Genomic DNA, 25,585 nt, shown 5'->3' with positions numbered 1-25,585 from the left:
TAATTGTCGTTTAAAATGTGACAGCGCTGAAAACTAAAAATTGGTCTGGGAAGGAAGGGGGTGAAAATGCCCTGTATTGAAGCGGTTAAGCGACAACATTTTTTTTTGTATTGCATTTTATTGTAAATATGACATCTGAAGTATTTTTGACCCCAGATCTCATATTTAAGAGGTCCTGTCATGCTTTTTTCTATCACAAGGGATGTTTACATTCCTTGTAATAGGAATAAAAGTGACACAATTTAAAAAAAAAAAAAAAATCGGTGTAAGAATGTAAAAAAAAAAAGTAAAATAAGAAAAAAAATTTTTTTTAAATGCGCCCGTCCCGACGATCTCGCGTGCAAAAGCAAACGCATACATGACTTGCGCCCGCATATGAAAACGGTGTTCAAACCACACATGTGAGGTATCACAATCGGTAGAGTGAGAGAATAATTCTAATCCTTGACCTCCTCTGTAACTTAAAACATGCAGCCTATAGAATTTTGTAAACGTCACCTATAGAGCTTTTTAAGGGTAAAAGTTTGTCGCCATTCCACAAGTGGGAGCAATTTTGAAGCGTGACATGTTGGATATCAATTTACTCGGTGTAACATTATCTTTCACAATATAAAAAAAAAAATGGGCTAACTTTACTGTTGTCTTATTTTTTAATTAAAAAAAAGTGTATTTTTTTTAAAAAAAAGTGCGCTTGTAAGACCGCTGCGCAAATACGGTGTGACAGAAAGTATTGCCACGACCGCCATTTTATTCTCTAAGGTGTTAGAAAAAAAATGTATAATGTTTGGAGGTTCTAAGTAATTTTCTAGCAAAAAAACAGTTTTTAACTTGTAAACAACAAATCTCAGAAAGAGGCTCGGTCCTTAAGTGGTTAAAAGAGCACTCAGTTATTGCGCTACAAAGGCCCCTGTTATAAAGTGACAGCACTTTGTCCCTATCTCCCAGTTTTTCCATTGTTCCCCATCCAACCTGCAGTGCAAAGGCATGTTTTGTTCTTTACTCCTTCAGAAAATGCTGAAGTTGCAGTTTTGAGCGAATGTGCTATATATACAGACGGGAAGTGGCTGCATGAAAAAAGCAGCACTGGTATGAAACAGTGGATGGGGAAAAAGGTGAAAACCAGTATTATTCTAAAAATTTGGAATTGTACTGATATCCAAAGTTACCTCCCACATGCAATGGGCCTTAGTTAACGAAAAGCCTACATCCAAATTGTAAGGTACCATGGCAAAATTTCACAGAATTTGGGATCTGAGGCTCTAATTTTCTCCCAAAGGAACTTCAGCCATCCCTTCTTGAACTCTAAGTTTTGGCACAGCCTCGGTCAGAGCCTGGGCGGAGGCTACCCCGTGACTGCCTCTTTCCCCTGCCCTTCTTCTTACATTCCCTCCACCCCTACCTTATCCCTCTTCTTCTTTCTTTTTTTTTTTTTTTTTACATGCTGTCACCAGTCAGTGTCCCTGGTCACTGCCACACCAGTTATATGATGATGCTGTCCTGCACTGGTGACAGTATGTAAAAAATTAAAATAAAATGTGAGAATTTTTTTTTCTTCATTTTCTAAAACATTGCAACGAAAAATTACAATTTAAAAAAATGTGCCATGCCTCTTGCCTAATAAATGCCTACTAAATACCTCAGACTGTCTACTTTCCAAAAAGGTCATTTGGGGGATGTTTGTACTGTCCTGGTGTTTTCAGGTCTCAAGAAAGGAGATAGGCCGTCAGTACATTAGAATTGATCGATTTGCAGATATATTCCATAGATTTGTGGACTCTATAACTTTCCTACAGGCTAAATAATATACACTGATTTGGGTTCTTTTCGCCAAAGAAATGTAGCAGAATACATTTTTGGCCTAAATTTATGAAAAAAAAACAAGCCAAAATATATAACAAAGATTATTTAAGAAGAAAAAAGTTTTTTAAAACATTTTGGGCATTTTTCGTTTATTTAGCAAAAAATTTAAAAACACAGTGGTAATTAGCACCAAAAGAAAGCACAATTTGTGTGAAAAAAATTATAAAAATGTACGGATACCGTTGCATGACTAAGTACCGGTAATTGTCATTCAAAGTGTGACAGTGCTGAAAGCTGAAATATGGTCTGGACAGAAAGTGGGTAAAAGTGTCCGATATTAAAGTGGTTAAAAAAGGTGCAGTGCACTATGTTATGTATCACAGTAAAACGGATTAACTGTTCTGAATCACTCTTAAATCCACCACAATATTTTTGGTGCCCCAAAAAATCCCATAACTGTGCCTTGTATGTACAGCTCACACGGGCTCACTGTCCCCTTATTATTTAAGAAGGTCTCAACACGCTTTGTCCATGTATATCTCCAATCTTCCGATCCTCCTACTCTCCACTGGTTCAATAACTGAGCCAGCCTTCTGCTTTCTCCATGCCACCATATAAAATAAATGTGGGGAGTCTCAATAGCGTAATACTACTTTTTATTAAAATTAGAATCACAATACCAAAAAAACACAAGCATATTCAATGTAAACAATATGTTCTTTGTACTACAATACTACTGGTCCTAATCCAAAGATGACCGTGCCCTACAGTTACCGGAACTGTGACATCATGAACATAGCACAGAAGTCGCATTTTGTCTATTGGATGTCTTCAGGGATCAGTCCGATCCCTTTATTACCTGGTTAGTGACCACACATAAACTAGATGAGGTTTTTCCTCCAGTTTGTATGTGGCCAAAGCACAGAGTGCTGCAACATCTTAACGTCGTAATCCTGCCACCCATGTGAATGAGGCCTGATAGTTTGTAATTATGGTAGTTGAGAGTCTCTAACAAAAAAAGCAAAATAAAATATAATCATGGGCGTCTGCAAGGAGGGGCAAGGGGGCAGTTGCCCCCCCCGGAATCGGCAAGGTGTCCGCACATGTCACACGGACACTGGTGTCTGTGAGCAGTCCTTGAAGGCTGCTGACTTTTTTCTGAGTATGCTGACTGCTGCTGCACCTGCTCTGTGACATCTGACTCAGACTCAGTCTGAGACCGTCCCACCCTCACCCCCGATGCGATGGCATGCTCAGGCCTCGGCTCGGCCGCTCGACTCCAGTCCAGTCCCTACTTGTAGATTGTCGAGAGAGATATCATGTAGATCTGGCCGACACCGCCCACTCAAGTGGAGTGGTGTAGAAATGATTATACGCTGCTGAGGCCACTTACTCATCAAAGGAAATCCTGAACTGGCATCAACAATGAAGAACCACAGGTAACAGCAGTGACAATAGGAGGAGCATTTTGATATATTATAATATATATTGGTGGAATTTGGAAAGTTGGAACAGCTATTATTGTTGGAAAGATATGTGTTATATAAGAGATGATGCATCTTCACTTTTTATAGGAAGATACTCAGGTGTACCATGCCCATATAAGCCTAGAGAATGTACATCTTTTAATATTGCAATGTAGTGCAATACATCTGTAGTGGTTGTATTTTGATATTGATGAAAACAGCCTATACATGAAAAAATTTTGTAGTTTTAAAAAAGTCTGAATTGTTAAATACTTTACAGCCCATTCTCCAGGTTTCCTCCACAAGACTGAAAATGTTTCTGTACTCACTATAAAAAATGATAAACTGATTATTAAATATAATAAACTATTAGTAGTTAACAGCTGTAAAAAAAAAACCTTTGCATACTGAGTTTTATGTGATAATGACTAAGCCCCTCTACTTCATGACATTGTCAAAAGGGGCAGAGCATGGGTGATTTTAAAATGATACAGCCCCTGAAAAAAGTTCTGTGGACACCCATGAATATAATATAGACTTTTGTGAGTGTAGGGGCATTTGTGTGCCTCTGGATAGTGTTCCCACTATCCAGATTAATGCTATAAGTCTGATGTGCATTATGTTCCCAACTCTTATTTGCATATATATTAGGGGTGAATCCAAGGAGTTAGTGCCTAATATTTGTCAACCAGAGTTGGTCCATTAGAATTGTTGCACCAAGGTTTTGTCAAAATGTGCATACAAAATATTTTCACTTTACAGGTTCAAGTTATCTGTAAATGCTACTGATTTGGACTTGTGAACTTTTCAATTGACCTGTGTCACTGAAGGACAATGCAAGATTTATACTTCGTTAGGATAACTGAGAAGATTGGTCAAGCTGTGCCTCTAATCAGTGAAATGGCGTGATTTGTAATGCTGGAAACCTACAATGTGGAATGAAAGAGAGAGAGAACATCATTAGCTAGCACTTTTCAAATCCATGTAATGTGTCCCTGGTTACACCTACAAGTCATTCATTCAACAAATCACATTGTAAGCTTCACTCATTCAGACTCCCAGGGTCTTTTTGTCATATCAAGTCACCTTTCATGAGCACTATGAAAAGAAATATATTCATCATATTGTCTAGGGTGCGTGAATGAAGCCCTGTAATTGATTAGCATTGTAATCAATTAGTTTCCCACATTTCGCTTATGCCCTAACAGTAGAGACCAAAAAATGGATGCAATGCAGTTTTATGGGGTTAAATGCTTACATAACAGAGAGATTGTTTTAAATGACCCTGTCACTTTCTTAAAGTAGTTATAGATTAGTTCAGTACAGAATTGCTGATCCTCAAGCATTTGCTTTTTCTATAGCATTATCCTCAAATGCACAAATTTTCATAGGCGATAAAACCTTTCATGACCTCAGTTTTTTTTTTCAATTTAGGCTCCATTCACTCCTGAGTGTATTGATTTACTGGAGTTTTTCGGGAATTTTTTTAAAGGTTTTTTTACAAGCTTTTTTAAAGAGTTTTAGAAGTGTATTACAAGCGTTTTTACAGCTTCAGGCGTTTTTGATTAGCCAATAGAAAACACTAGGAGGAGAAGAGGGAGAGGAAATTAGGGGTGGAGAGTTGCTATTTGAGAGTTTTTCAGGCTTTTCTATTGATGTCTATGGGTCCAAAAACACTTGTAATCTGCCACAAAGAAGCTCATGTACTTTTTTGAACTTCAGACATTTTGCTTCAGTTAACAAAATGCTCATATGTGAACAGGGGCCATTGAAATTAATATAATTTAGCTACTTAGGCATTTTGGAACTTCAGAGCTCAGCGTTTTACAAACTAAAAATCGCTTACCTGTAATCGGGTCCTTATACGTTGCGGTTGAGTAACTGAGCCTTGGTTCACACTGAGGGTGGGTTTGCAATCATGCGAGTTTAGCTGAACTGGCATGATTTCAAACCCGCATTTCAGTCCGACTTCGGGAGCAATTTCAGAGACATCTGTGCGGGGTTCCTGCACAGATGTCTATTGAAATCGCCCCTGAAGTTGCCAAAAGTAGTGCAGGAACTACTTTTGGGAATCGGTGCGACGCCGCAGAATTGGCTTCGCTCTGATTCGGACAGTGCCTTTGCCTGTAATAGTCAAATTGCACGTCAACGCGGCCTGATGTGAACGTGGGCTAAAACTGGAGAGTGCAAAATCTGGTGCAGCTCTGCATGGTAAGCAATCAGCTTCTAACTTCAGCTTGTTTAATCAAGCTTTTCAAAAAAACTGGAAGTTGATTGGTTTCCATGCAAAGCTTCACCAGATTTTGCATTTTCCAATTTTAGTAAATCAACCCCATTGTGTCTATTTTCTGTTTCTTAACTACTTCCAGCCCAAGGCTGTCATATGGCATCCTTGAATTTCAGCAGGGATATCTGAATGATGCCTGCAGCTACAGGCATCATTCAGATATCCTCGTTTTCAGCTGGCTATTCTGTGCATTATAAAAACGATCATAGCAGCAGTTCCGCCGCTTGATTGTTCTTACAGGCCCCGGGAGGGGACACCCCCCCTCCCGCCACCATCCGGTGCTTCTCCGGGCTCACCCGTGCCATCGGGGACCCAGAGAAAGAATCGGCCGCCACTGGAAGACGACCATAGAGATTTCCGGTGACCAGATGGTCACCAGTCATCTCTATGACCGTCGGAGGCCCGGGCAAGGCGTGACGATCACGGTTGGTAAGCATGAGATCATGAATTTTTTTTTTTTTTTTTGATCTCATGCTTTTCAGCCTGGAGAAGAGATGTGGGGTCTTATTGACCCCGCATCTCTCCATAAAGAGGACCTGTCATGCATCATTCCTAGTACAAGGGATGTTTACATTCCTTGTAATAGGAATAAAAGTGATCCAAAAAAAATGTAAATGAGAAAGTGTAAAAAAAAAAAAAAAAAAAGTAAAATAAACACTAAAAAACAAATTTTAAACGCCCCTTTCCCAGTAGCTCGCGCTCAGAAGCGAACACACACGTAAGTCCCGCCGACATATGTAAACGCCGTTCAAACCACACATGTGAGGTATCGCCGCGTGCATTGAGGCGCGAGCAACAATTCTAGCACTAGACCTCCTCTGTAACTCTAACCTGTAAAAAAAAAATTGAAAGCATTGCCTATGGAGATTTTTAAGTACCGAAGTGTGGCACCATTCTATGAGTTTTTAAAGTGTGACATGTTGGGTATCTATTTACTCGGCGTAACATCATCTTTCACATTATACAAAAAAATTGGGCTAACTTTACTGTTTTTTGTTATATTTTTAATTCATGAAACTTTTTTTTCCAAAAAAAATGCGTTTGAAAAATTGTTGCACAAATACCGTGTGATGACTGTCATTTTATTCCCTATTGTTTCTGTTAAAAAAACATATATAACGTTAGGGGGTTCTGAGTCATTTTCTAGCAAAAAAATTATGATTTTTACATGTAGGAGGAGAGGAGTGCCAGAATATGCCCGGTATGGAAGTGGTTAAAGGAAAACTATGGCCTCCTATTAACAAAAAAAAAGCCACAATATTGGATGCCCATAATGTTCAGGCCCTCAGACGGCACTCCATTAAAAACTGGCATGATTCTGTGATGGGCATCACTGCATGGGCTCAGGAATACTTACAAGTTAAAGCTCTATCATGCAAGGAAGAAGCCATATCTGAACATGATCCAGAAACGCCATAGTCTTCCCTGGACTAAAGCTTATTTAACATGGTCTTTTGCAAAGTGGAAAACTGTTCTGTGGTCAGACAAATTGAAATTTGCCATTCTTTTGGCAACCATGGGCACCACATCCTCCAAGCTAAAGAGGTGTAGAATCTTCCAGTTTGCTATCAGTGCTTTGTTCAAAAGCTAAGCATTTCTGGTGGTATGGGGTTGCATTGGTGCATATGAAATTGGCAGCTTGCACATCTGCAAAGGCACCATTAGTTCTCCGTTTTAGGAATGAACCTGGCCCAAATTTTGGGCTGAATTAGGACCTGAAATGGACCAGAAGATGCACAGGACTCTTCTGCAAACCGCTCCACAGCCGTCCTGGGGCTGTGTGAACCGGCTCCATTGAGAGGCAGTCAGTCTCCTGACATGGGAATTGGATGCGGGCAAATCTGCATCCAATTCGCACCAGTGTGAACCCAGCCTTAGAGCAGTATATGCTCCCATCCTGACGATGGGGTTGATTTACTAAAGGCAAATCCACCGTGCTCTTCAATTGCACTGCAAGTGCACTTGGAAGTGCAGTCGCTGTAGATTTGATGGGAAAAATTGAAATGAGGGAAGCTTTGCTGATTTCGATCCAATCATTTGCAAGCAAAAATGCTGTGTTTTTTATTTTCCTTGCATGTTGCCCTTAGATCTACAGGGACTGCACTTCCAAGTGCACTTATAGTGCACTTGTAGCGCACAGTGGATTTGGCTTTAGTAAATAAACCACGATGTATTTTTTCAGGGGAAGCCTTGCATTTTTCAGCAGGACAATGCTAAAATGCATGCTGCATCTATGACAACAGCATGGCTTTGTAGTAGAGGAGTCTAGGTGCTTAACTGGCCTGCCTGCAGTCAATACCTTTCACCAATTTGAAAATATTTGGCGCATCTTGAAATGGAAAAATACGACAAGGAAGACCCAGGGTTGTTGAGCAATTAGCACCCTGTATCAGGCAAGAATGGGACGACATTCCCTTCTCAAAACTCAAAAAATGTTTGAAACATGTTGCTGCCTTTAATTTCAATATTTTTTTTTTTTCCTCAAAATTTTTTCAGTTTAAACATTTGATGTTTTCTATTCTCTATAGTGATTAAAATATGGGTTTATGAGATTTGCAAATCATTGCATTCTGTTTTATGTAGATTTTGCACAGCGTCCCACATTTGGAGTTATATTTACAATTCATTTTTAACCACTTCCCGACCAGCTGCTGCAGTTACAATGTGGCAGGTTGGCTCCCCTGGGAGAACCGTCATAGCTATACGTCTGCTCGCTTTCAGACCACTAGGCAGCGCGCGCGCTTGCAGGCAGTGTGTGCCCGGACCTGATGCGCTTGCCCACGGTCGCTATGACCGCCGGGCACCCGCGACCGCTCCACACAGAGACAGAACGGAGAGCTGTCAATGTAAACGGACAGATCTCTGTTCTGTCAGGGGAGAGGAGACTGATGTATTGGTCTCCTCACCCAGGCTGTCCCATCCCCCCACAGGTAGAATAACTTGCTAGGACACACAGTTAACCCCTTGATCGCCCCTTACTGTTAACCCCTTCCCTGCCAGTGTCATTTATACAGTAATCAGTGCATTTTTATAGCACTGATCGCTGTATAAATGCCAATGGTCCCAAAAAAGTGTCAGAAGTGTCCGATCTGTCCCCCACAATGTCGCAGTCCCGATTCGCTGATCGCAAAAAAAAAAAATGAATAATAAAAATGCCATAAATATAGCCCCTATTTTGTAGATGCTATAACTTTTGCGCAAACCAATCAATATACTCTTATTGCGATTTTACCAAAAATATGTAGAAGTATACATATTGGCCTAAACTGATTTTTGGGGATATTTAATATATTTATTATAGCAAAAAGTAAAAAATAGTTTGTTTTTTTTTTTTTCAAAATTGTAGCTTTTTTTGTTTATGGCGCAAAAAATAAAAATCGCAGAGGTGATCAATTACCACCAAAAGAAAGCTCTATTTGTGGAGAAAAAAGGACATCAATTTTGTTTTGTCAGTTAAAATGATGCAGTGCCTAATCGCAAAAAATGGCCTGGTCATTCCGGGGCTGAAGTGGTTAAGTTAAAAATGTTGTTAATTTAAAGTTGCTTGAAAGTACTGTATGTTTTATATGGATCTCTTTGAAATACAGTGTGATTGCTTCACATTTATAAAATGTAAAGGCATGAATGTAAAAGCATGTAATATTGTGTTAAGTGGAGAAGAATGCAGTCAAGTGGAGTGTAATGTAATACTTTTTAGCACAGATCTAATGCTTTGAAGTTCCAGCAGCCAACATCTACCATTGCTTCTCCTTCCATCAGGACATGGTAGAAATAGATGTTGGGAAATCCTGATAATCGTGGCATTATCGCCACTAGAAATTAAATTGCTATTTTGTTTAGATCCTTCTTTAACATACTTTGGTAGCATATGGTCATGAAACACCTGTTCCAAAAAAGGCACGTTTTGTTTTCAGTAGTTGTCAGTTTGGTTTAATTACTATTTTCTTAGTGCAGGTTTTTCTTTCCTTATACCATTAATCAAAAGTACTGCGTCTTTTGTTTGTTAGGCTGTATTCACTTTTTTCTTTACTGTTACTACACAGGAGGTACAGGTGTTCTTTGGTGGCTGTACGCCGAGCACAGGAAATCATTCAGTGAAGATCTTCCAGCAGATCAACTTCAAGTTTCCAAAGACAACCAGCAAGCCTTGCTCATCTATGCCATTGCAGCCACAGTCTTTACCGTAAGGATTCTGTTTTAGGTTGATTATGCTGACTGTACATGAAACTGGGTCACCTCTTTCTCACTCCTTCACTTGTTTATTAATAGCAGCAGTGACAGTGGTAACAGCTGAGAGTAGCTAGTGAAACCTCTTCTAAATGAAACAGTGCTTGTATGCTGAGATTCAGCTAGAAGTTTTCATTAACTACATCACTGTAGATTGCTTGTTACAGCAGAGGTATCCCCTCTGTGTGCTGAACTGTTATACCATTATACCTGTTATATCAGTTTTGTAGGAGTTAGTGACTTTTCAAAATATTTTACTACCTAATATTTATTATAGGTTTACTGTTTATACAAATCTGTTCATTTTTTATGGCTGAAGAGAACTTGAACGCTGTCAGTGGTGTTAAGGCACCCGCCACAGCACACACTCAACAAGAAATGTAGAATTGAGTAAAAATTACTCAGAATTTACTTTAATTTTGGAAACAAAATATTTGGACAAAATATATGTGCGTCTTTAATGTTGTCAACTTCCTGTTAAAAATACTAGTTTTTCTTAAAGAAATTGCAGTGCCTACCATGAAACATGTCAGAAGCTGTTCCTGCTGGCTTTTAGGAAGGAAGAATATTATTTTATGGTGTGCGGCATTTTTGTTGCTGGGATAATTGCCTAGCTGTTATGCTGACCTAGCTTAACCACTTCAGCCCCGGAAGGTTTTACCCCTTAATGAGTAGGCCATTTTTTGCGATATTGCACTGCGTCGCTTTAACTGAAAATTGCGCAGGCGTGCGTTGTACCCAAACAAAATTGTTCTTTTTTTTCCCCCGCAAATAGAGCTTTCTTTTGGTGGTATTTGATCTCCTTTTACGTTTTTTTTTAAATTTTTTGTGCTATAAAACAAAAAAAGACCGACAATTTTGAAAAAAAACAATAATTTTTACTTTCTCCTATAATACATAACCAAAGAATATATATGTATTAAAAAATGTATTTAGGGCTGTAACTAACGATTATTTTCATAATCGATTAGTTGGCCGATTATTGTTTGAATTAATCGATTATTCGGTTAATAACCTTAAAAAAAGTATGGTGTATAATTTAGTTAATGTGTAAAGTTTTAAAAAAAGGTAATTTATTCTTAAATATCTCTATGCAGTGGTAAATATAAATAACCAACTATATGGTTAGGGAGCAAAATATCTAATCCATTCTGAGAATAACAGACAGAAGAGATATACTGTATATACTATTAGAGAAGAAATACTGTATATACTATTAGAAGAGATATACTGTATAAACTATAAGAGGAGATATACTTTATATATTAGAGGATATATACTGTATATACTATTAAATGGTGAATCTGGTAAATATCATCAGACTCAGTGATCACATTTTTTTATTAAAAACAAAAACAATGTCTTCCTTCAAAAAAAATGTCATTTTAAGAATGTTTGTTCTTTCATTCAGTAAATGTACAAAGATTTTTCGTCTGAATATTCTTGTCTGAAAATTGATCGGGGGTGGCCAGCATAAGGCTTGGTACACACCTATGCAGTTTGCTTTTGATCTGTTTCTGCAGCGCTTTTTGCTGTGCGTTTTGGTTTTTGTGCACGTGATGTTGCTGCGATTTGCGTTTTTGCATTTCTTTTGGCCAATTTGTTGTTGGGCAGATTAAAAAACACATATTGCTGCAAAAACGCATTACATGCTTTTCTGCAGCTCCTCTATTGAAGTATATTGAACCAAAAAAGCACCGTTTTGCGTGAACGTGTCCCATACGAAACCATGTGAATGAACTGTAGTGTGTTTCTGCAAAAAGCACCAAAAAACACATAGATGTGAACCAGGTCTAAGACGTTTAGTAACATAATGGGGTGAAAAAAACTAAAATTAGCCCTTTATAGTACAAAAAAAGCAGATCACTACTGTAAGGGGTTAATTTTTTTTAGTGTAGAACTGTGAAAGTAATATTTACAGTAGCGATTATTTGCTCTTTTTGTACTATAAAGGGCTCAGTTTAGTTTTTTTTTAACCCCATTAATGTTACTAGCCGATTAATCGACTATGAAAATAGTAATCGATTAATTTCATAATCGATTAGTTGTTTCAGCCCTAAATGTATTCATCAGTTTAGGCCAATATGTATTCTGCTACATATTTTTGGTTCAAAAATCACAATAAGCATATATTGATTGATTAGCGCAAAAGTTATAGTGTTTACAAAATAGGGGATAGATTTATGGACTTTTATTTTTCTTTGTTTTTACTGGTAATGGTGGCGATCTGCGATTTTCAGCGGGACTGCGACATTGCGGCAGACAAATCTGACCCCAAGTGTCACATTTTGGGGACCAGTGACATTATTACATTGATCAGTGCTATAAAGATGCACTGATCAATGTATAAATGACACTGGCAGGGAAGGGGTTAACACTAGGGGGCAATCAAGGGGTTAAATGTGTTCCCTGGGGGTGGTCTAACTGTGTTGGGGGCTGGGCTGCCTGGGACAACAAAGAGATCGCTGTTCCTGATAACTAGGAACAGCAGATGTCAGAGTTGTCCCCTGACAGAACGGGGATCCGCCTTGTTTACACTATACATACAAAAAGGGTTCCCCTGGGTGGACTTTTAAGGCACTTAGTAATGTCCTATGTGAAAATGTACCAAAATATACAAAAATATAATAGTAAACAAATTTTATTTATGAATAAACAAAGTTTAAAAAATTGTAACGAAACATTGATATATCTAAGCAATTTGTTTCTATCACCATACAAGGTAGATACATGAAAAGAACTCTCCTCACACCCAACGCGTTTCAGGATATAATTTAGTCCTTCTTCAGGGGTGCAGAAAAAAGGAGGGGTTCATCCAAGATGTAATTGAAATATATAGTCAGTGGATTACCATAAAATGTGAAGGCACAAAAATACATGCTTAGGGTGTTACGATCAAACACTTACATAGTATTGAATGATGAAATAGTTGTTACAATGCTTCGTTAAATCACATTAAAAGCTTGCAGTCCAAATAGCACCGGATATTTATGCTGGTGGGATTGCTGTCTTAAGACAAGGTGGGTATCAGAGAGGTCTGTGAATATAAGCTGAATAATGTTGTCCTCAAGAGGAAGAGGTTCCCCCCGCGCTCCGCGGCAACATGGCGGCCAGAGTAATATACTGGGGCAAATGGAGTCCCTGGGAGTAAGAAAGGAGTATACCAAGAGTATAAATCCAGGTTGAAACTACTGGATATATAAAGAAATTAAGTATTTAAACCAATCAGAAAATGTATATATACCTGTTGATAGTAGTAAATTAGTAAGATTGATGATTTGGCAGGAGAAGGGGGTGAATCTGGTAATTGAAAATAAAAATATAATAATGCTATAAATGATCTATTTGAATAAAGTTCAAGACGTAATCTCCAGATACTAAAGAGAAATGCTTGGAAACTCAACCAGCCAATATAGGTCAGAGGGTGGTGTATTGGGGACAAATAGATATCAGAGCCTATGTGTATGAAGTATATGGTCATTCTCTAATGCAATGTAAGAGTGTCTTATAAAACTGTATTTAATCTTGTATAGACCAAATAATTTTAGGTTTGTCTTCAATCAGCTTGCAGTCAAAATAGCACCGGATATTTATGCTGGTGGGATTGCTGTCTTAAGACAAGGTGGGCATCAGAGAGGTCTGTGAATATAAGCTGAATAATGTTGTCCTCAAGAGGAAGAGGTTCCCCCCGCGCTCTGCAGCAACATGGCGGCCAGAGTAATATACTGGGGCAAATGGAGTCCCTGGGAGTAAGAAAGGAGTATACCAAGAGTATAAATCCAGGTTGAAACTACTGAATATATAAAGAAATTAAGTATTTAAACAAATCAGAAAATGTATATATACCTGTTGATAGTAGTAAATTAGTAAGATTGATGATCTGGCAGGAGAATGGGGTGAATCTGGTAACTGAAAATAAAAATATAATAATGCTATAAATGATCTATTTGAATAAAGTTCAAGACGTAATCTCCAGTGCCTGGAAATGTATTCAGGCATTGGGATGGCCAGAAAAGTATTGATATATTTTTGTATATTTTGGTACATTTTCACATAGGACATTACTAAGTGCCTTAAAAGTCCACCCAGGGGAACCCTTTTTGTATGTATCTTGATTATTGGATGTGGCACTGTTTTAATAACCTAGGTCTGCCTTTCGCCTTCTCCTTATGCCTTGTTTACACTGGCAGATCCCCGTTCTGCCTCTCCGTTCTGCCTCTCCTCACTGCGATCGTGGGTGGCCGGCGGACATCGCGCGCACCCGTGGTTTAACATGCACGGACCGATGTAAGGGTACGTCGGTTTGCACAGGAGAGTCAACTTGCCGCAGTATATATACTGTGGCTGGTCGGCAAGTGGTTAAGGTGGTTGTAAGCCTCAGTCATGGAATCTGTGCAAAGCACAAATATCTGTAGTGTTTACTTATCTCTCTCCAAAGCTCTGTGTCCCTTTCTCTCTGATGCTTTGTTCCTCTGTTATCCGCATGAGTCACTTCTGAGAAGTTTTCCCAATATATGAGATAAATATGTGTCGGGGAGGGAGATAAGCATTTTCTGTTCACAACACAGCTCGGCATGTTCCTTCATTCCTCTGTCTATGCGGAGGGGGGAGTGTCCCTTTCTTCCAATCAGCTCTCCCACACTGTAACTGCAGCCTTTCCACCCTACTCTGTGATACAGACAGATGCAGAAGGATTTTAACACTTTTTTGCCTTTTTTGCAGGAGTGTAGGGTAGAGAACACTGCAGATAAACAAGTAAAACCTATGTAGGATGATTTGTTTCATCTCTGTGTATCATCTGAGGTTGTTCTCTTCACTAAGTAGATGTGAGGGTTTACTACCACTTTAAGTACTTTGAGTCACTGGCCTGGAACCAGTATACAAATTCATAAAGTCAAAACTCCTTATCTGCATACCTGCTCTGGGGTAGTGACTAAAACCTCGTACACACGCTTGGATTTTCGGAAGACCAAACGTCCGTTTTTTGTGGCATGATAGTCTTATGTCGAAAGTGAAGAGGTTACACACAATATGAAAATTTTCATACGACAGAATACAACGTTAGAAGTGACGTAACGTGTTAAATAGTTTTGTATGTATTCTTTCGTTTCTGAGCATGCGTAGTCTTGCTCTTACGATTTTTATCGTACGAAAACCATACTAATGAAACGAAAATCGGACGTTGAGTTCACATCCGACAAAAATTTTATAGTCTGCACATCCAGCTTTTGTCTGACGAAAAAGCAAAATTAGCTGTCAAAGGCACCGTACTAACGATCCGAAAATCAGCAGACAGCTCGTCCTGCAAATTTTTCCATCCGGTTTTCGTATCATGTGTAGCCTTAAGGGTATTGAAACAAGAGCCAAGCACATGACATTTGCAGAATAAGATATTAACAATTGCAGCCTCCATGTTTCTTAAAGGCAAGGTTTTCTTTAGTCTGTTGTGAAGCAGGTGAATAATAGTGTATACATTGTGCCATGGTGCATTATGTGGAGGTATCCCACATTGTTGCTGATAGATTTTCAACAAGATCTTTTCTACTCTTCTGTAAAGTTCAGATAGAATCACACCAAATAATTTAAATTTGTAAGTTTAGAAGATCAATAATTGTGCCATATTTTATTGAGATGTACTGTATCTTTAAAAAAGTTGTAATGAAGGATTACATTACACAGTTTCCCTTTTAAAGGGAAAGTATAGTGCATTTTCACTGGCCACATGTTGTGTGTTTTTGTAACACTTAACCATTGTGTAGCACTGCTAAGGGTAAATTAGAGCTTTGAAATGAGCAAATCCTATATCAGAAAAACATTAAAAAAAAAAAAAAAGCAGCATATACAGTAATCCTTCTGTTATGATTAAAGACCCGTATCCTGTCCTGTGTTCCAACAACAGGATTTTACAGGTATGGAGGTATATCGTCTCTAATGGAACACAGACGGCAAAAAGCTGGCAGGGGTTATAACCCTCCCTTACTCTATCCAAAATGAAAAAAAAAAAGTTTCCCTATAGTTTCACTTTAAGCTTGCAATAACCTGTACATATTTATTTGAATAAAATTCCTTGCGTTTTTGTTGGGGAAAAAGGCAAAACAAACCCTGTGGTTAATCATTAGGGTTGCACCAATACTGAGCTGACAGGCGCTTCTCCTCCTCTCCCTCCCACGGCTTTCAGCTGCTTTATTGAAAGCCACACAGGGAGATCAGTGATAGTAACTCCCCCCACCGCCGCACCGATAACACCTGACTTTCCCCTCGGGTCCTCCTCTGGTCCCCCTCCAAGTCCTCCTCTGGTTCCCCTGCCCCCCCCGTTCCAGATCTGATAGGATGGAGAGCGGAGGAAGGAGCCGGTAAATATGTCATTTACCAGCTCTTTCCTTTTCTGAATGCACAGAGTCAGTGATCACTGACACTGTCCATTCGTAACTGAGCATCGTAAACTGTGTTTACAATGTCTCAGTTTCTCAGTTTTTTCTCAGCCTCTGTCTCCTATCCATTTATCTTCAGTGCAGCTGAGGCTGCAGAGAAAGGAACTAGGGACTCTTTGTCCTTAGTCCCTTTCCCCCAACAGGGCTGATTGAAAAAAAAATAATAATAAAAAAAAGACAGAAAGAACTGTAATAAATATTTAAAGGTTAAATTGTAAAAAAATAAAATAAAACCACAAACACCATCCACCCCCCCACACACACACAAAAAAAGAATGCATTGTAAAAATATATATATATATATATATATATATATATATATATATATATATATATATATAATTATTAAAAATAAAATTGTAACCAGGAGAAAATCTCTGACATCATTCTGGATAAAACTGAGAAATTTAAACATACATGGGAACCATGGGCCCGCCATATTGGCGTGACTCTAATCCCGAACTCTTTCATAAAATAGTAGGCTAAGCTACCCGGCTCGGCTGCTTAGCACTCTGTCCCAGCTCTCCACGGAACCCAGGCTCTCCTTCCCCCACCCACCCCTCTTTAACCCCCTCTTCCTTTCTTCCTATCTCTATTTCTCTCTTCTCCTTATTTTCTCTGTTATATTCTTCTCTCCCACCAGACCAGAACGGTGGGATGCGAAGCAGATGTTGCATAATTAAAACCTTTAATTATTAGGGTTTTTTTTCTGGTTAAAATACAATATATTTTAAATTGTTTTACCCACCATTGATTAAGATCAGAACTTAGCAGAATAGATATGGGTTCTGATAGCTCAATTTTGAAACATTTATGTCATCATAAGGAGCCTAAATATATGGTATGTATCATTCTTGATGCATTGTCTAGAAATTACCTTTCATTAAGGAACCAGAGGCCATTGAGGCCCAGACACAGCATGATCCCAAAAAGGGGTGTCTGGAGCTCGGGGCGGAAGGTCAATTGTTTGAATACCGGATAGGGCTCCCATGTAGTATATGATTATCACTCTTGCATAGAAGTTTAATTCATGAATATTTTCTGTACACTGTTTTTCTTGTTACTTCTTACTGCATTAATTTCTATTTGACCAAAATCTGTTATCTATTTTACTCCCCTGCGTGGGTAGTGAATTGTTGATGTTTTTTTTTTTTTTATATTATCTCAATAAACATTTTAAAAACTCAAAAAAAATAAAAAATAAATAAAATTGTAAGAAATAAATAAAATAAGAAACGACTGACACAGTCCACGCCTCATCGGTGCTCATCAGTGCTGCATATTAGTGCCACTGTCCACTAGCCGACCAGCCGCCGCAGTTATACTGCCGCAGGTTGACTTGGCTGGGCAAATCGCCGTGGCTGTATGTCACTTCTTTTAAGACGTACGCACGTGTCCCTGGAGCCGATGCACGTGCCCGGCGGGCGCGATGAACGCCGGGCACTTGCGATTGCTCGTGACAGAGCGAGAACAGGGATCTCTGTGTGTAAACACACAAATCCCAATTCTCTCAGGGGAGAGGAGACAGGTCGTGTGTTCATACTAAGTATGAACACCGATCTCTCTCCTCCCCTAGTCAGTCCCATCCCCCCTACAGTTAGAACACACCCAGGGAACACAGTTAACCCCTTCCCTGCCAATGACATTTATACAGTAATCAATGGCTGTTTTTAGCTCTGATCGCTGTATAAATGCCAGTGGTCCCAAAATAGTGTCAAAAGTGCCTGATCTGACCATCGCAATATCGCAGTCCCGATAAAAATCGCAGATCACCGCCATTACTAGTAAAATAAATAAAAATTACATAAATCTATACCCTATTTTGTGGACGCTATAACTTTTTCGCAAACCAATCAATATATGCTTATTGCGATTTTTTTTTTTTTTTTTTTTTTTTTTTTTTTTACCAAAAATATGTAGAAGAATACATATCGGCCTAAAGTGAGGAAAAAAAAATTTTTTTATTTAAAAAGAAATTGGGATATTTATTATAGCAAAAACTACAAAATATTGTGTTTTTTTTTTTTTTGTTTATAGCGCAAATAATAAAAACCGCAGAGGTGATCAAATACCACCAAAAGAAAGCTCTATTTGTGGGGAAAAAAAGGACATAAATTTTGTTTGGGTACAACGTCGCCCGACCGCGCAATTGTCAGTTAAATCGACGCAGTGCCGAATCGCAAAAAATGGCCTGGTCAGGAAGGGGGCAAATCCTTCCGGGGCTGAAGTGGTTAAAAAAAAGTATTGATAATCTGTATCGGCGATTTACTTGAACAAATGTATCGGTACTTGTACTCGGTCTTAAAAAAGTGGTATCGGCACAACCCTAATAATCATAGTGGGCCTGTTCGTTACACCCCGTAAGGGCTGCCATTTTCTGAGCTAAAATAATCTCAGATTTTATAACCTGATAAATTGATAGGTGTTTTTGAGAAAAAGGCAATCCTCAACAGTTAGGTTTATGGATTTTGATACTGATCAAACCTACACATTTCTGCCTTTACTTGTAAACCGTTTTGCATGTTTAGCATATATAGCATTTCCTGCCTCTAAATATATAGAATTGCACTACTGTATAAAACACATATGTCAAACACAAGGCGCGCAGGCCGAATTTAGTCCGCCAGGCCATTTCAACTGGCCCTCGCACCCAGGGCTTTTTTTCAGCCCTCATCCTCCACTCCCCGCTCACTGCTGTCACTTGTAAACACAGAAGTCTTTTCTGTTTACAAGGACAGCTTTGCTCTCGGTGGCTCGCAGCTCACAGATCCCTTCATACACTCACGCCGTGGCACGGTGGGGACAGATGCCGACCATTGATCTCCCTGCAAGGTGAGGCGGAGCCACACACAAATAGACTAGTACACTGCTAGTATACTGGTACTAGACCTGGGCCGGGTGGGTTAGATGCAAGAAAGCTTTGGGATGGAGGAGATGAGGGCTGTTAAGGGAGATGTGTGCAGAGGTGGGGGATGAGAGAAAGTAGTAAAGAGGTCAGGTAAGTGAGATCTGGACAGCCTGTGCTGCACACTCCTAAACCTTGCACTCGGTATGCAGCGCATTCCTGATCTCTGCATTCTGTACACAGTGCACCCCTAAACTCTGCACTCACTACATAGCACACTCCTGAACTCTAGATACATAGTCTTACAGATACAACCCTCTGAGGCCAACCATAATGCTGATATGTCCCGCAATGAAGTTGAGTTTGACACCCCTGGTATAAAATGTTAATAGTAATTGTAAGGTTAAAAGCAGTATCATCCTGTTTTGTTAGTTTAGAAATTTCATTTTGTCAATTTTCGGTTGTAGGTTTGCAAAGGGTTTCAATTTTAATGCATAAAAAAATGAATTGTACATCTAAAACGGCAACCTATGCATGCTTTGTATTTGACCTCTGCGCCAATTTTTTTTAAAAAAGGGCGCAGGGGTCCCCCTAAATCCATACCAGACCCTTATCTAAGCACGCAACCTATCAGGCCGCAGGAAAAGATGGGGGGGGGGAGAGTGCCCCCCCTCCTGAACCGTACCAGGCCACATGCACGCAACATGGGGAGGGTGCTTTGGAATAGCCCCAAAGCACCTTGTCCCCATGTTGATGAGGGCAAGGGCCTCATCCCCACAACCCTTGCCCGGTGGTTGTGGGGGTCTGCAGGCGGGGGCTTATCGGAATCTGGAAGCGCCCTTTTAACAAGGGGACCCCCAGATCCGCCCCCCCCATGTGAATTGGTAACGGGTACATTGTACCCGTACCATTTCACAAAAGTGTCAAAAATAGAAAAAAAAGACAGGAGATACTTTGGGACAAGTCTTTTATTAAAAATTAAAGAAATAAAAATGTCCCGCGATGTAGATCCATCTCACACCGCCCAATGGACCGAAAAAAAAAAGCTGCAACAGCTCCGCCTCCATGGGAGGCTCCCGATGAGTGACGCTTCTTCTCAGTGACAGCTGTTATGTAACTGAGGGCAGGGCCACTCTGTGACGTAAACGGGTGACCCCGCCTTCCTCTGACATCACGTGGTGTCAGGGGGCGGGGTCACCCGTTTAAGTCACCAGGTGGCCCTGCCCTCAGCTATATAACAGCTGTCACCGAGAAGAAGCATCACTGGGCGGGAACCTCCCATGGAGGCGGAGCTGTTGTGGCTTTTTTTTTTTTTTTTCTTTTTTTGGCTTGCAGGCGGCGTGAGATGGATCTACATCGCGGGACATTTTTATTTGTTTATCTTTTAATAAAGGAATTGTTCCAAGGAGTCTCCTGTCTTTTTTACTATTTTTGACACTTTTTTTGTGAAATGGTAGAGGTACCCGTTACCAATTCACATGGGGGGGAGGCCGGGATCTGGGGGTCCCCTTGTTAAAAGTGGCTTCCAGATTCCAATAACCCCCCACCCGCAGACTCCCACAACCACCAGGCAAGGGTTGTAGTGATGAGGCCCTTGTTGAGGGCATGTGGTCTGGTACGGTTCAGGAAGGGGGGCGCTCTCTCGCCCCCCCCCCCTCTTTACCTATGGCATGCCAGGTTGCGTGCTCGGATAAGGGTCTGGTATGGATTTTGGGGGGGGCCCCTACGCCATTTTTTTTAACCTGATAAATTGATAGGTGTTTTTGAGAAAAAGGCAATCCTCAACAGTTAGGTTTATGGATTTTGATACTGGTCAAACCTACACATTTCTGCCTTTACTTGTAAACCGTTTTGCATATGTTTAGCATATATAGCATTTCCTGCCTCTAAATATATAGAATTGCACTACTGTATAAAACACATATGTCAAACATAAGGCGCGCAGGCCGAATTTAGTCCGCCAGGCCATTTCAACTGGCCCTCGCACCCAGGGCTTTTTTCAGCCCTCACCCTCCACTCCCTGCTCACTGCTGTCACTTGTAAACACAGAAGTCTTTTCTGTTTACAAGGATAGCTTTGCTCTCGTTGGCTCGCAGCTCTCACAGATCCCTTCATACACTCACGCCGCGGCACGGCGGGGACAGATGCCGACCATTGATCTCCCTGCAAGGTGAGGCGGAGCCACACACAACTAGACTAGTACACTGCTAGTATACTGTTACTAGACCTGGGCCGGGTGGGTTGGATGCAAGAAAGCTTTGGGATGGAGGAGATGAGGGCTGTTAAGGGAGATGTGTGCAGAGGTGGGGGATGAGAGAAAGTGGTAAAGAGGTCAGGTAAGTGAGATCTGGACAGCCTGTGCTGCACACTCCTAAACCTTGCACTCGGTATGCAGTGCACCCCTGAACTCTGCATTCTGTACACAGTGCACCCCTAAACTCTGCACACTCTATGTAGCGCACTCCTGAACTCTACATACATAGTCTTACAGATACAACCCTCTGAGGGCAACCATAATGCTGATATGTCCCGCAATGACGTTGAGTTTGACACCCCTGGTATAAAATGTTAATAGTAATTGTAAGGTTTAGAGCAGTATCATCCTGTTTCGTTAGTTTAGAAATTTCATTTTGTCAATTTGCAGTTGTAGGTTTGCAAAGGGTTTCGATTTTAATGCATAAAAAATGAATTGTACATCTAAAAAGGCAACCTATGCATGCTTTGTATTTGACAGTAACAGGCAGCTTTGTGACCCATCATTTCTTTGGATCAATCTTTGCATTTGTGTTCTTTGTTCTCATTTGTGTCTGATCTTGTTTCTCTGCCCCGGCAGGTGATCCTGTTGCTCATCATGCTGGTTATGAGGAAGCGAGTTGGCCTCACAATTGCCTTGTTTAATGTGGCTGGAAAGGTTTTCATACATCTCCCATTGCTAGTCTTCCAGCCCTTTTGGACCTTTTTTGCTCTTCTGCTGTTTTGGGTCTACTGGGTCATGGTTCTGCTTTTTCTGGGAACTGCAGGTATGTCTATTTAAAACCATTTTAGCTGCAAACTGGAATGAAACATATTTATTAATTTTTTAATCTAAATTATTCATACCTCCTTTGATATCTCTTTTATGTGCCTTACATTCTGTATATGTGTTTTTCTGAAAGAGTTTCTATACTTCAAAGTACATGTGTACCTTAAAAATAAGTTGAAAAATGCAAGTGATTCTGTATACTAGGCACCATAAGGTGCAGGAGTCTGGCTGCAAATTTCTTCAAAGCTCATCAAAGCGTTTTTTTTTCCCCCTGACTAACCAATGCAGAAAATCTGAAAATCATTATTGTATAAGCATAACCCGGGCCCCAGCTAATACATGGAAGTACTCAGGACTGGCACTGGCGATATGGTGCTGGTTGGGGTGAGGGATGTGATGAGCTTCATGTATTCTGGGTATGGCAGTGTTTGGAAAAAGTTGCAAGTATAATCATTGCACCTTTTGGTGCCTATTATACACAATTTGTATTAAAATAATTTTCAGTACAAGTTTACTTTTACCCTTACATTCTTAACCAGTCTCTAATCTCTTGCACCTGTAGACCTCTTAGGGACCTGAGCATTTTCTGCTATGGTCCTATTGATTCAGCAGTAACATTATTAATCATTATTTAAGGTAACAAAGTAATACATATAGGCTAGATTCACAAAGCTGACACTCCAGAATAAGGCAGCCCATAGATGAGTCATTTTTTTTTTTTTTGTTATTTTTCGTTCAATCAGCAAATTGAATTTAAAAAAAAATTGATTCCCCTATCCATGCACTAGATGTGGATGGGGGAATCCTCCCCCCTAAGCTGTTCCATTCTGACAGTAGAATTTCCTGCTGTCAGAATACACTGATCAGCACTGCTGCCTATAGTCGGCAGCGCTGATCCAGCAGGGAAATTCCAACAGGGTGACTTCTATACAACCAGCCTGCCCACAGATGGAGCAAAATTTAGCCAGTCCCTGCTAAACTGGATACATTTTGATCCATGTATGGCCAGCATAAGGATAAGCAAGGCTTCTTTTGGTGATATTGTCATGCAAAAAAAATGTATTTTCTATGCAAGCTATAGACAAAAAATTAATGGAGATGAAAGAAAATAGTTTTAAAATATTAATTAAAAAAATTGAAATCAAAATAATAGTTAAAGGAAGAGCAACATTAAATAGGACTGCTTATTTATGTATGGATTAACTGCTTGCCAACCGGCTCGATCACCAGGGGCCAGCCAATGATTGACTGACGCACCTGCTGATCAACAAGGGGGAGGCCACGACAGAGCCCGGTAATGTAAACAATACAGAGCTCTGTCCTTTCAGTGGGGATGTGGCGTTTTTTGTTTCCCTGCAATGCAGGGAATAAAAACCGGCACATCCCTTTGTAAAAGCAGCTTACAGTACTCGCAGCAATGCTGAATGGGCACACATTTAACCTTTTGATCGCCTTAGATGTTAATCGCCTCCCAGCCAGTGTCATTAGTACAGTGACCGTATATTATTAGCACTGCCAAAAACCACAAAAAGCCTTACATCAAGAGGGTGTTCGGCTCAAAGCGCTACACCCTGAATTGATTATAACATAAATATGACCTCAAATTATAAATGTAAATATAAATGCAGGAATCAATAACTATTACACACTAGGAGTGCTACTATAATCTGGCAGAGAGAACTCCACCTGTAAAGACAAAAAAGCAAGGAAGAGGAGAAAACAGCACCGACCTCTGGTGTGAGCCGGACACTGTGGCTGCTCATCCAGCCTTTCCTTGTGACTGTGGAGGAGATTTACTAAAGCAGGTGGACACAGAATTTGGTGCAACTATACATAGTAACCAATAAGGATGAGCAAATAATTTGGTTGAACACGCAAACACCGTTAAAGTCTATGGGACACGAAGATGAAAAATCAAAAGTGCTCATTTTAAAGGCTTATATGTAAGTTAATGTCATAAAAAGTGTTTTCTGGACTCTGGTCCTGCTCCAGGGGACATGTATCAATGCAAAAAAAAGTTTTAAAAACTGCAGTTTTTTCGGGAGCAGTGATTTTAATAGTGCTTAAAGTGAAACAATAAAACTTAAATATTCCTTTAAATATCGTGCCTGGGGGGTGTCTATAGTATGCCTTTAAAGTGGCACAGTTTTCCCGTATTTAGAACAGTACCACAGCAAAATCACATTTCTAAAGGAAAAAGTAATTCAAAACTGATAGCGGCTGTAATGAATTGTCAGGTCTTGGCAATATAGATAAAACTCATTGAAAAAAAAACAGCATGGGTTCCCCCCCCCAGTACATTACCAGGCCCTTTGGGTCTGGTATGAATATTAAGGGGAACCCCAAACCAAAAATGTAAAAAAAAATTCCGTGGGGGTCTCCCAAAATCCATACCAGCCCCTTCAGGTCCGGTATGGATATTATGGGGAACCTTGCGTCAAAAAAAAATGGCTTAGGGTTTCCCCCCCTAAATCCATACCAGACCCTTATCTGAGCACGCAACCTGGCAGGCCGCAGGAAAAGATGGGGGGGCGAGAGTGCCCCCCCTCCTGAACCGTACCAGGCCACATGCCCTCAACATGGGGAGGGTGCTTTGGAATAGGCCCCCAAAGCACCTTGTCCCCATGTTGATGAGGGCAAGGGCCTCATCCCCACAACCCTTGCCTGGCCCAATGGACCGAAAAAAGAAAAAAAAAGCCGCAACAGCTCCGCCTCCATGGGAGGCTCCGGATGAGTGACGCTTCTTCTCGGTGACAGCTGTTATATAACTGAGGGCAGGGCCACTCTGTGACGTAAACGGGCGACCCCGCCTTCCTCTGATGTCACGTGGTGTCAGGGGGCGGGGTCAACCGTTTAAGTCACCAGGTGGCCCCACCCTCAGCTATATAACAGCTGTCACCGAGAAGAAGCATCACTCGGCGGGAGCCTCCCATGGAGGCGGAACTGTTGTGGCTTTTTTTTTTGCTTTTTTTGGCTTGCAGGCGGCGTGAGATGGATCTACATCGTGGGACATTTTTATTTTTTTATCTTTTAATAAAGGAATGGTTCCAAAGAGTCTCCTGTCTTTTTTACTATTTTTGACACTTTTTTGTGAAATGGTAGGGGTACCCCTTTCCAATTCACATGGGGGGGGCGGGATCTGGGGGTCCCTTTGTTAAAAGTGGCTTCCAGATTCCAATAACCTCCCACCCGCAGACTCCCACAACCACCGGGCAAGGGTTGTAGTGATGAGGCCCTTGTCCCCATCAAGATGGGGACAAGGTGCTTTGGGGGGGCTACTCCAAAACACCCTCCCCATGTTGAGGGCATGTGGCCTGGTACAGTTCAGGAGGGGGGCGCTCTCTCTGCCCCCCCCCACTTTACCTATGGCATGCCAGGTTGCGTGCTCGGATAAGGGTCTGGTATGGATTTTGGGGGGGGACCCCTACGCCATTTTTTTTTTAATTGTGGCGCAGGGTTCCTCTTAAAATGGATTTTGGGGGAATCCCTACACCATTTTTTTTTTTT

At 40.5% G+C, this 25,585-nt stretch overlaps 1 protein-coding gene across 1 annotated transcript in view; it reads left to right on the top strand.

The window, feature by feature from the left end:
* The window catches only part of SLC44A1 (solute carrier family 44 member 1), a 266,830-nt gene that overhangs the window by 175,697 nt on the left and 65,548 nt on the right, over positions 1–25,585 (top strand). The window contains exons 8-9 of the mRNA XM_073636222.1: positions 9,597–9,736; positions 21,890–22,076. Coding sequence (XP_073492323.1) covers positions 9,597–9,736; positions 21,890–22,076 — 327 coding nt within the window. The remainder of the gene's footprint in view (positions 1–9,596; positions 9,737–21,889; positions 22,077–25,585) is intronic.

The sequence above is a fragment of the Aquarana catesbeiana genome, linkage group LG01 (assembly GCF_042186555.1).
Source record: "Aquarana catesbeiana isolate 2022-GZ linkage group LG01, ASM4218655v1, whole genome shotgun sequence".
In the NCBI taxonomy this organism is placed as follows: domain Eukaryota; kingdom Metazoa; phylum Chordata; class Amphibia; order Anura; family Ranidae; genus Aquarana; species Aquarana catesbeiana.
The sequence above is the reverse complement of the archived record's forward strand: the minus strand, read 5'-3'. Positions and strand labels throughout refer to the sequence as shown.